General features: G+C 44.3%; 1 protein-coding gene across 1 annotated transcript; it reads left to right on the forward strand.

The window, feature by feature from the left end:
- The first annotated feature begins 3,823 nt into the window (after positions 1-3,823).
- On the forward strand, positions 3,824-8,960 carry rrp15 (ribosomal RNA processing 15 homolog). The gene is made up of 5 exons (XM_054622458.1): positions 3,824-3,911; positions 7,172-7,464; positions 7,809-7,906; positions 7,992-8,181; positions 8,559-8,960. Exons 1-5 carry the CDS (start codon positions 3,875-3,877, stop codon positions 8,682-8,684), a joined length of 744 nt encoding a protein of 247 aa, XP_054478433.1. The 5' UTR covers positions 3,824-3,874; the 3' UTR covers positions 8,685-8,960.
- Positions 8,961-12,458: the final 3,498 nt, after the last annotated feature.

Below are 12,458 nucleotides of genomic sequence, written 5' to 3' on the forward strand. Positions count from 1 at the left end.
GCACCAGGTCAAGGAGGCAATTATAGAACTAATTATATTCTACCCACTTTCTCAAAAGTCTTAATCAGAGAAACTATAAACTGCTCCGTTTTTTATTTTTCTGTTTTAAAACCAGAAAAAAAAAGGAGCAGTGGTCTGTTTTCTCCATTACTGGAAGTGTAAGGAGGCAGAACATAGCTTGGGTTGAGACAGTGGATGATATTGTGATAAATAGACTATGCATACCGTAAGAAGGCCTAAACAAAAAGAAAAAAAAGAAAATGATTATACTGTCCCAGTATACACTTATTGATCCTAGGATCCCTACAGGGAACACATTGTTTGCTTTTATCAGTCCCTGTTAAAGGAAGAACATCAGATCATTTATCCATACACATGCTTGAGATGATGGCAACAGTAAATGCATCACAGTGGACCGAAAAGTTACTAATGAAAAAAGATCATTCTTGTTCAGACATGTGCTCTACCGTAATGGCATTGCAATCATTAACATCTCAAAGTAGGCAGGATATTTTTTATTGAGATATATTAAACTCTGATAAAAATATATACAGTGGGGCAAAAAAGTATTTAGTCAGCCACCAATTGTGCAAGTTCTCCCACTTAAAAAGATGAGAGACGCCTGTAATTTTCATCATAGGTACACTTCAACTATGAGAGACAGAATGGGGGGAAAGAATCCAGGAAATCACATTGTAGGATTTTTAATGAATTAATTGGTAAATTCCTCGGTAAAATAAGTATTTGGTCACCTACAAACAAGCAAGATTTCTGGCTCTCACAGACCTGTAACTTCTTCTTTAAGAGGCTCCTCTGTCCTCCACTCGTTACCTGTATTAATGGCACCTGTTTGAACTTGTTATCAGTATAAAAGACACCTGTCCACAACCTCAAACAGTCACACTCCAAACTCCACTATGGCCAAGACCAAAGAGCTGTCAAAGGACACCAGAAACAAAATTGTAGACCTGCACCAGGCTGGGAAGACTGAATCTGCAATAGGTAAGCAGCTTGGTGTGAAGAAATCAACTGTGGGAGCAATTATTAGAAAATGGAAGACATACAAGACCACTGATAATCTCCTCGATCTGGGGCTCCACGCAAGATCTCACCCCGTGGGGCCAAAATGATCACAAGAACGGTGAACAAAAATCCCAGAACCACACGGGGGACCTAGTGAATGACCTGCAGAGAGCTGGGACCAAAGTAACAAAGGCTACCATCAGTAACACACTACGCCGCCAGGGACTCAAATCCTGCAGTGCCAGACGTGTCCCACTGCTTAAGCCAGTACATGTCCAGGCTCGTCTGAAGTTTGCTAGAGAGCATTTGGATGATCCAGAAGAGGATTGGGAGAATGTCATATGGTCAGATGAAACCAAAATAGAACTTTTTGGTAAAAACTCAACTCGTCGTGTTTGGAGGAGAAAGAATGCCGAGTTGCATCCAAAGAACACCATACCTACTGTGAAGCATGGGGGTGGAAACATCATGCTTTGGGGCTGTTTTTCTGCAAGGGGACCAGGACGACTGATCCGTGTAAAGGAAAGAATGAATGGGGCCATGTATCGTGAGATTTTGAGTGAAAACCTCCTTCCATCAGCAAGGGCATTGAAGATGAAACGTGGCTGGGTCTTTCAGCATGACAATGATCCCAAACACACCGCCCGGGCAACGAAGGAGTGGCTTCGTAAGAAGCATTTCAAGGTCCTGGAGTGGCCTAGCCAGTCTCCAGATCTCAACCCCATAGAAAATCTGTGGAGGGAGTTGAAAGTCCGTGTTGCCCAGCGACAGCCCCAAAACATCACTGCTCTAGAGGAGATCTGCATGGAGGAATGGGCCAAAATACCAGCAACAGTGTGTGAAAAGCTTGTGAAGACTTACAGAAAACGTTTGACCTCTGTCATTGCCAACAAAGGGTATATAACAAAGTATTGAGATGAACTTTTGTTATTGACCAAATACTTATTTTCCACCATAATTTGCAAATATATTCTTTAAAAATCAGACAATGTGATTTTCTCATTTTTTCTCTCATAGTTTAGGTATACCTATGATGAAAATTACAGGCCTCTCTCAACTTTTTAAGTGGGAGAACTTGCACAATTGGTGGCTGACTAAATACTTTTTTGCCCCACTGTATAGATTCATTACCGTTGCTACGGCCGTCCAACCAGCCAGACCAAACACCACCAAACTGCCCCAGAGAGGAGAGGGAGGAGAGCCGAGATGAAAGCTAAGCTAACCTAGCTAGGACCTAAGGCTATTCTCCATTACCCAGCATGCTCCTGGCTGTCTGATGTTTGAAAAATAAGATGGTTGAAAGCAGTGGGAGGTCTGTGACTGTTGAGACCACATCCACACAGAGACCTGGCTCCATCGTTCATCCCGGATCAAGCTGCACTTGATGGGCGGACAGCAGGACAGAGAGCAGGCCTCCGGTGCGATGAGAGAAGGTGGACTCTGTGTTCACATCATGCATCAGCACCTTTGGAATAAGCGCTGTGATACCCCACGAAGTGACACCTGAACCATCTTATTTCCACGTCAGACATGGATCACTCACCGACAGGGCATGTCGTTCGTCGCCCGCTTTGCCGAAGCGATGTCAAGGAGAAAGGATATTTTGGGAAAAAAGCCACCTCAGCTCTGGCCGTGCCAAGGGTTCAAAGGGAGGCAAGCATAGGTTGTCCAGTACCAGGGGTAGGTCCCATGCAGGAGCCTTCAGGGTGTTCTGGGACGAAACCACAGAGCCCCTTTTAGGAAGAGGGACACCAGCCTGTGGCTCCCCATTGTGTTATTGTCGACCCTAGCATCTGCCATGAAATAGCAGCCAAGTATACCCTCAGAGTAGAGGGAGACTGGCCCCTTTCTAGGAGGGACTGCAGCAACTCAAATATGGCAGGCACAGGGCACTGTACTGGGTCCTTGTTCTGAACCGCACACCAGTCAGAAAACAACCTCCATCTGTTCTTGTACTGAAGACAGGTAGATGGTGCTCTGGCATTCAGAATAGTCCTTCTGACCAGTTCTATGCAGCCAGTCAGCAGCGGGTCGGGCCCCTCCAGCAGCCAGAGCCACTGCTGTATTTAGCAGTCGCTGTATTTATTAACTACCCACCAGTTAGCCTGAGTGAGACTACTCTGCTAACTGTGAGGGCAGTAATGTTACAAAAGTCAATGTACACGATATCAATATGGACTTTTAAGTATTAGCGTCCTACCAGGTTAGCCTGAGCGAGGACACTGTGTGAAAGCTGGTTGGACAGTGTATAACTCTACAATGAGAGGGGAGCAGAAACATTCTCTTCAATGACACGGTACGATGTAAATCTAGCAAACACTGAGTGGACACGCACTAGTTAGCACGCCACTCAATTAGCTCGACCGAGAGCGCTCTGCCACGTGTCACGTGAGGAGAACATAGGCAAGGCTGAGAGTATGACATATCAGACACACAGCACTTAATAAGTAAACATTCCTCGAGATCATATGAACATCGTCAAGTAGAGGAATCAGTGGAGTATGTCATTAAACAATAACCACGTCAACGAGTGTTGAAACAAACGAGAAGCATAAAGGGGGAAATCAGAGAGGTGGAGTGGAAGAACTGAGTCTAAAATGTTTGACATCAGGTTAGGGAAGCCTTTCCAATGTCTAAAAGAAACTTAACTAGTCAATAGAATTTAGTGTTCAGTGTTTCTTTTGTATGTTTGTTTGGAGAAGGAAAAGATAACTCTGTTCCACGCTCCACCGTAGAGGGGGGCGGTAATGCTTCTTAACGCTGGTTGCCACCCGCCATTAAACCGAAGAAGAAGTAGTGCCGGAACCTCTTGTGGTCGGACTCTACGGAGAGGTTTCAGTGTAACTCCATAATGGCAGCTCTGATGAAAACACATGTGATGTCTTCTGGTGAGTTTTCTTTTACCCAATTCACGGTCGTTACCTCTGTAAAACTGGACAAAAGTGGTGGCCACCTATTTGCAATCTCCCCATTATATGTTTTCTAGCTAGCAAACCTTACTTTATTTGGTGTTAGCCGTTAATATGCTCCGTAGCTAGCTTAGCACTAGCCCTGTTCCTGGTAGTCAGTTACTTTACCTGGCTTTAACGCAGCTAAAGCTGGAGTGCTCAACTAGTTTGGAGTACTCTAAAGAAATACACCACTGTAGGGTGAGTACTTACATGACACGGGAGGATGTAAGGTTACGTTAAATGGAAAATCCGCCACCTTTTATGTTGACGTCCAAACAGGGCTGATGGTAAATGTAGTCCACTGAATAAATACATTCCCCAGTGCTGCTCTACTGACCGAGAACGCAGCTGTGCATCATTAACTGGTGATATTCGCGTGCGTGAGACGGCTATCTCGTGCGAGTGGTCTTTCAGGATCTATTGTTGACTAACCAAGGCCCTGTACTTAGAGGCGAGCTGAACACTCACAGTATCGTCTGGTTGAACCAACCCTCACAACTATGAGCGCGTAAAGCGGTCCTAAGACGGTGGTTAGCAACTCCATCAATAGACCAGGGTAATAAATCTGTCTGTGAGAAGTTCCCTTCTGACGTGTACACACGATATTTATAATATCACTGCCTCATCTGGACCCTAGTAGATTTGACTGTAATAACGTGTGTGTTCTGTTAAATGAATGTGTTGCAGATGTATTCTTATGGTGTGTATGACGATATCTTAACCTAATTCTTTCACTGCTACCCCGGCGGAGTGAAACTGACTTGAGAGCAAATAAAATGTAAATATAACTTGTTGGCGGCCATCATTCCTTCTTCTGAGCCAGACAATCAAATTAGAAAAATTCAATAACAAGAAATTGCCCTGCAGTAACATGAATGTGGCGAATGTGTCCATACTGCTCTCATGTTATCGTAACAGTAACTTGCACAGAACTCCTTTCAAGACTCTTATAAAATGTTTTAAGTTACCAAAAAAAATAACTAGTTTGCCATGCATAACGATACGATTCTGACATCGCAGAACACGACTGACACACTTTTAGTACATTCCTCATCTTGAGATGGTGGACACGGCAAACAATTAAACTTTCAGTGATGCTTCTCTCTTTATTTTCACAAAGGCAAACTATAAAATCAAATGTAAAAGGCCACAGCCAAATTCTAGCAAGAAAAACAAACGCACGGACACCACAGCTCTTTTCAGATATCATGCTCATATTTACACATATGACTACATAACAATAATCAGTTCAATTCAAATGTTCAATTCCATTTTATTTGTAGAGCCAAAAATCCCAAATTAGCATCATACTTTGTTCTGCGGATAAAGAAAATTTCCCCAATAATATGCCTTTAACAGAACAAAGGAAGAAACCTCAGAGAGCAACAGACGATGATCCTTCCATCCTCTCAGGATGGACAGAAGTGTGATAGATGTCATGTGACCAGAATAAACAACTTAATAGATCTACAACATAGTCAATGAATAATCATAATGACAGTAGTAATAGCAGTATTAATAATAGAAAAATTATTACCAAGAAATGCAGCAGTGGATATAGTACAATAGTTATGCTAGTAAAAGAAATGTGACTAATAATAAAAAAAAATCATCATCCCGTCCTCCTTTCTTTGCAAAATGAGTGTGAATTGAATTTCTATCCCAGGGATATTCTGAATGGGTGTTTACAGTTCAACATGGAGGCTGAAGCTGTTCAAAATTTAGTAGTCTGATTCCACTACTTCAAGACAGCAGGCCATAGGAGCTGACTGGTTTAGACGCATACCACATACCATTTGATTTAGATGCATCTGTGTGTAGATGTAGTATACAGTGCTTTATACATACTGTATAAAGCATTAACATTCAGAAGAACATCAAATTACAACCTCAAATCATCAGCCATTTTTATTATTTTTCTTGCCATCGAACAGACCGAGACGGTCCTGATTAACGCTAGATAAAAAAAATAAAATCAATGTTGACTCTCATTGTAGGTTGCTATGTCTACCCAATGGCACACAAGGTAGAGCGCATGTCCCGCAACCACAAGGTTGGTGGTTCGAACCCCTCTACAGTCAACATGCCGAGGTGTCCTTGAGTAAGACACCTAACTACCCCAAAATTGCTCCCCGTTCCGAGTTGAACTCCATGCGAATGAGGAGAAACCAGTTGATTTTCACCTTCTACAGCTTACGAAGGAAGTGAGCGCAGGGCCTTAAAGGACAGACGAACCTCCTGGCCATAAACTGTATACTAGAGTACCAATGATCCAAAATCAATGAAACCCCAAACATGACTCATCAAGCTCCTCATGGCACTCTCTGTGCAGCAGAGAGGAACATGTAGGTGACTATAGGCAGCGCTGCTGTCTCACTATGAATTAGAAACCAACTCCCCATAGTCGAGCTCCACATAAGGAGAACCTAAGAACCTCTTCCTGCATTCAGCCCTCTACTGCTCTGTTTTCTCTCCGCCAACTGTCTGTCTGTCACTTCAAATACACTTTTCATCAAAGCTCAGTGGTGAAGCTCCTGTAAATGTTCCAGTGTCATAGTGCTGCCCGGTTGAGGCTCAGGTTGAGAAGGATTCCCTGTCTGCAGCTGCTCCCTCTGAGAGAAACGGAACAAAATGGGCTTAAAAGTAGGAAATTAAGAAACTACGTGGAACAGTCAACAGCATTTTGGGGCATTTCTAAGAATGGATGGCAAAACAACAGACATAATTAGCTCCTATTTAGCCACATGATGGACCATTTTGAGTTTCCTGTGCCTTTTTGTCGGCACAGTTTTTCCTGTGCCGATATGAGGGTCCCGGGACAGAGGATGTCGCATGTGTACAGATTGTAAAGCCCTCTGAGGCTAATTTGTGATTCTGGGCTATATGAAATAAACTGAATTGAATTGAATTGTAAAGTGTCACTCTTCAAAAGCAGCTTATCCATAGAAACATTTAGACAATTGGTTTCCTAATGAGACTAGTGAAATGAACAAATATTGGCTAGTTATTCAAAATAGCAGTCAAATTCTGAAGCTTTTTGTGAAAACAGAATATTGTACAGATTTGGGTTTCCATAGTATATTTGTTTTATCCATTCCTGATCTCATAACTTTGGTGTACTATAAGTTATATAAGTTCAGTGGAGTGAGAGAGGGTAGCAGCAGCCGTAATCATTGGTATTTGTTTTTGGGACTCAGGAGATGATGGAAAGCCTCAGTTTGAGGAAGACGGTGACCAGAGGGATTCTGAAGGAGGGAGCAACGACGAATCAGATGATGGAGCGAGCGATGGTGGTGACGGAGATGGTGAAGGAGGGAGTAATGATGAGGAGGGAGAGGTTGATAATGCCAATGCCGGGTGGGCTGAGGCCATGGCGAAGATCCTTGGTAAGAAAACCCCTGAGAGCAGAACCAGCATCCTGGTGAAGAACAAAGAGCTGGACAAGATGAAGGAGAGGGAGAGACAGGAGCAGCTGGAGAGAAAGAAACAGGTAACGGGCCCAGTGAGAAGTCACGAACAGTTGACTGACCATTTGCTGTAACTACATTTGCATAACCACAACCCATCTTCAACTTTATGCAAATTAGGCCTGTCCAGAGTTTTGAGAGCATGTTGCCCTGCGATGGACTGACCTAAATTGCATGAAGTTGAAGTTGGGTCGTGATTTTGCAAATGTAGTATCCATCGTGAAAGGTGCGGCCGGCTCTCTTGCTTTCCATAGAAATGAATGTGATCCGTGTACTTCACATACGTCAACAGATTTGGTATTTTTCAGCCATTCCACCTCGGCCTATTGCCAGCTTGAACATTTTATTTTGTGTCTGTGTCCATCAGGTTGACAAGAAGCGAGCTTGGGAGATGATGTGCAGAGAGAAACCTGACGTAGTGAAGAACCGCGACACTGAAAGAGCTCTGCAAAGAATTGCTACCAGGTGTCAACTTTTATTCTGTGAGGCTTTGCTCAACATTCTCAACAACAAGCTTCAATTCTGATCCCAGTGTGTGTTTTATGTTCAGAGGGGTGGTGCAGCTGTTCAACGCTGTGAGGAAACACCAGAAAACCATCGATAACAAGGTAAAAGAAGTTGGTGGATCAGAGAGGAAGAAGGCCAAGTTTCTTTCGTCCGTCTCTAAGAAAGACTTCATCGATGTGCTGAGAAGGACAGAGGGAGGCAGCGGAGCCAACAGCAGGACTGAAGACACTACTGTAAGTTCAATGATGTTCTTTTCACATGTTGATGTCCCCTTTTCACTACAGAAGGAGTACACCATCCATCTATTAACGTTCTATGAGGGAAAGTCCACTGATCTCAGGCCAGATGTTGGGCATGTTTCCCAGCTGCTGCAGAGGCTGAAGAGACAGATGTGCTCTTTGACTCGTCATGCATGTACACCAAACCAGTGAGAGGGAAAACAAACAAATACACTGCTGTTGGATTTTGCAGAATGGGTCGATACTCTTCATCACTTTGTCTAACAAGCTGTGATTTCACTGAGTCGCCTCAAGGTGTCACTGTTGTCTCATGAAAGCATGAGACATGAGCAGAGCTGAATCCTAAGCTCTCTCTCTCTCTCTGTGTGTAGGTGGCAGCAGCAGCGCAGCAGTCCTCCTGGAGTGTCCTCTCAGATGACTTCATGATGGGAGCCACCATGAAAGACTGGGACAAAGACAGTGACAGAGAGGAGGATGACACTGTCAAAACTGACTGAAGGGACTGTGTACAGCAGGTTGTGAGGCCTTCAGGGACATTCTAGGGAACAGAAACCCTAACCTGAAGAGAACAGCTGGACCTCAGGAAGTGTGGGACTGCTTCAATCCAGTAGCAAGCCCTACCCCTTTTCCACTCTGTGAGACAAACCATGTGAAAACAGGATGACAGAGATGTTGGACCTGGTGGAACTTGGAGGAGCTCCTTAATCATACAATTTTCATATCATTGTATACTCTGTAAATAGGAATGTTTTAAATAAACAACCAATTGCTGAAAGGCGTAAGGTCTCTGTGGTGTCTCTGTCCATGAGGCCCTTACAGTTTAGTGTCAGGTGGGATGTGTTCATGGTCAGAATAGAGAGGGGGAAGAGTTCCAGCAACCCTTGACTCCTTGAATGAACATAAAGCATGTTGGTGTGGTGTTAAGTTCGACTTGACCCTTTCAAGCAGCTGTTCCAACCAACCCTGTGAACTGGTTAAAAGGAAGTATGTTTATATTTCATTACTTTATAATTTTCCCCCCTTCAGGCCTTCAAACCTAATGAGTTAAATGTGCTGAACACAGCCTGGAGATGGGTCACAAACAGATGGACAGAAGATGAGACATATCAGCCTGTGGACACACACAACTTATTCATCTGTGGCTTGTCTCTGGGATTCAATGACACAAGGAAAGATCTGGAACATCAGCAGACGTGCTGCTTTAAAGTGAGCAGCTGTTGTGTCCGGCAGTGTCTCTCCAGTTTTACTGCAGTGCTTCCTGTGTCCCTCCCTGGTGGCAAAAGCCCTGGAATTGTTTGTGCGGGGCGTTATGGGCGTAGTAGGGGGACGGCGCGTCAGCCCGTCTGCACCACACATGGCAACACTGAGGTATGCTGCCTTTTATCCGGGCCCTGTTGACTGTCTGTCTGCTCAAACACCAGCACGGACTGAAGCTTTAGACTGTGACTCTCACATCTAATGTCAAAGCTACGCAGCCAGCTCAGCCTTTTTATTTTTATTTAAAAGGACATGACCATTGGCCTTTGTGTATCAGTGCCAGTGTTGGCCAGCTGGCTCGGTTCTGTAACAGGCCTACGGCTCCCAGCTGGGTTCGTGTTATCATGACTGATGACGAACAACAACTAGTGGAGTGATGTGGACTCCTCACAGAATGTGTGTGCTGACTGGCTCACCGTTCTGCAGATCTGCGCAGCTACTCAATCACTTCATCAGACAATTTGATTGATGCGACTCCTATGAACCCCATTATTCATTTTATATACAATATCATGTGTAATGGAGGAACATATACAGCTCCATGACAACTGAGCAAACGTCATGAGGTCAAGGAAAGATGTGAAGGAGAGTTCATAAGGATTGAGGAAGAGACAACCGTGGTGCTCAGAGAATCTGTCTCCACTATAACTAAACTACGTCCCTTAAGTACCAACACTGCTCACAGTAGACCACACTTTTTGAAACGGACAATTCACTCGAGCAATATCAATATCAATGTTTGGGTTATGGAGTATTGGTATGTGTCTTTATTTCTTCCTACTCCTTTTTATTATTTATTCATGTTGATAATATTTGTTGTCTATGAGAATTTGGTTATTGACAGTTTGCCATATCGATTGTAAGTAAATTAATATGAAAACGATTATATGAAACGGTTGTCACTGTCCACTCATATTTATCATGAATCCTGTTAGTATATAACTGTATGAAAATGATTGTTAAATCTGTTTAAGAAAGGCATAACATTTGTTTTCATGGACGGCCGAGTTTGTAGCGTAAACTGTTGCTGCCACAAGGAATTGTGGGTCGGTATTATCTCCAATCTTTTTCAAAAGGATGGTCCAGGATGGTCCAAAAAAGAGTTTTGTCCTCAGCCACCTCATTTCCTCCCCTACATGTCCACCTCATTGGCCGGGAGTTCGCCTTTGTCCTCCCCGCCAAAATGAGGATAGTTGGAACAGTCCCACTTTATACACCCCTTTTGCTCTTCAGAATCCTCTGACGTCACAGAGGCTACGTCATGTTTATACAGTCTATGGTAGTGACATCACAGAGGCTATGTTTATACAGTTTGACATCACAGAGGCTCGTATGTTTATACAGTCTATGGTAGTGACCTCACAGAGGCTACGTCATGTTTATACAGTCTATGGTAGTGACCTCACAGAGGCTACGTCATGTTTATACAGTTTGGTAGTGACATCACAGAGGCTCTGTCTATGGTAGTGACATCACAGAGGCTACGTCATGTTTATACAGTCTATGGTAGTGACATCACAGAGGCTACGTCATGTTTATACAGTCTATGGTAGTGACCTCACAGAGGCTACGTCATGTTTATACAGTCTATGGTAGTGACATCACAGAGGCTACGTCATGTTTATACAGTCTATGGTAGTGACCTCACAGAGGCTACGTCATGTTTATACAGTCTATGGTAGTGACCTCACAGAGGCTACGTCATGTTTATACAGTCTATGGTAGTGACCTCACAGAGGCTACGTCATGTTTATACAGTCTATGGTAGTGACATCACAGAGGCTACGTCATGTTTGTACAGTCTATGGTAGTGACATCACAGAGGCTATGTCATGTCTATGGTAGTGACATCACTCTTACACTTCTATTTAGATCATGGTTTCACTGTCATCCTGTGTCCTTTGTTGTAATGGCAATAAAGTGAACTCACTAGCACATATGCAGTGACAGTATACTGAAAGTGCACTATTCAAACAGAGCACACATGTGATGAAACCACGGTCTGTCAGCATTACTGAGCTACAGCAGCTCAGACTGTACACAACAAACACATGTGACATTGTGCAGTGCGGAGCGCAGCGGGGTTCGAACCCCAGTCGAAGAATGGAACTTGTGTCTAATGGAACTGTGTGACGCAGTGAGGAACTCGACAGAGATCAGGCGTGGGCCGGCTTTAGGACCCTGCGCCTGCAGGGGCCGACGGGCCATTAGCCGCTGCAGCGCTGTCCCAATGGGCACAGTGAACGCTCCTATTTACAACAAACCGTCTCATAACGTGGATTTCAAGGGTCCCCTTTTCTCGACAGTGAAGACTACAGACCGGGGGTGGGTGGGGGGGTGGGGGTAACACGTGGAACTTTAGACCTGTAATAATATCCTACAAAGCGGCCGCCGCTGTCCGCTTGGAACGAGCCGTCCCCCAACTAGATTGGTTGAGGGAGACGCGTAAAAGCGCTATGCAGTGGAACCGAAGCCAAACTCCGAGCTGTTTGTGAGCTACTTCTGAAGGTGGACTCTCACATCGTGCAATCACAACTTTATTTGGATTTTTTTTAATTTTTATTTTTATTTCAGCGCGTCAGAAGAAACTTCCCCCACGTTACGTCTCAGATGAACTTCGGGACCGCGTTTGAGTTCGGATTATCGTTGCCAACTCCGTGGAGAGTAAACGCGATGGAGGTGAGCTCGGTCCCGCTGTCGTCAGCTCTCCTGTTTCCATCCGGACCTCTCGCGGCCGTCTGATGGCCGCACGTCCCGCCCTGCAAACGCTCTGCCGCACCGACACCACCAGCGTTAGGAACGGCTTCTCCTTCTGTCCAGTTAGTTGAATGGATTTTAAGGTACACTTTCCTGAAACTGGGGTTATTTGAACCACACGGTTTACAAATAGCGGGCCACTTGGCTCGTGGTCGTAAATTAGTTTTGGCTCAGAAATGAGTCTGCCTGGCGGTGTTTAAATCGCTTCGCTGAATATTTTCCTAGGTGTTTTTTTTTTTCTTTGGCATTGGCAGCCG

Source organism: Anoplopoma fimbria, chromosome 20 (genome assembly GCF_027596085.1).
Source record: "Anoplopoma fimbria isolate UVic2021 breed Golden Eagle Sablefish chromosome 20, Afim_UVic_2022, whole genome shotgun sequence".
NCBI lineage: Eukaryota > Metazoa > Chordata > Actinopteri > Perciformes > Anoplopomatidae > Anoplopoma > Anoplopoma fimbria.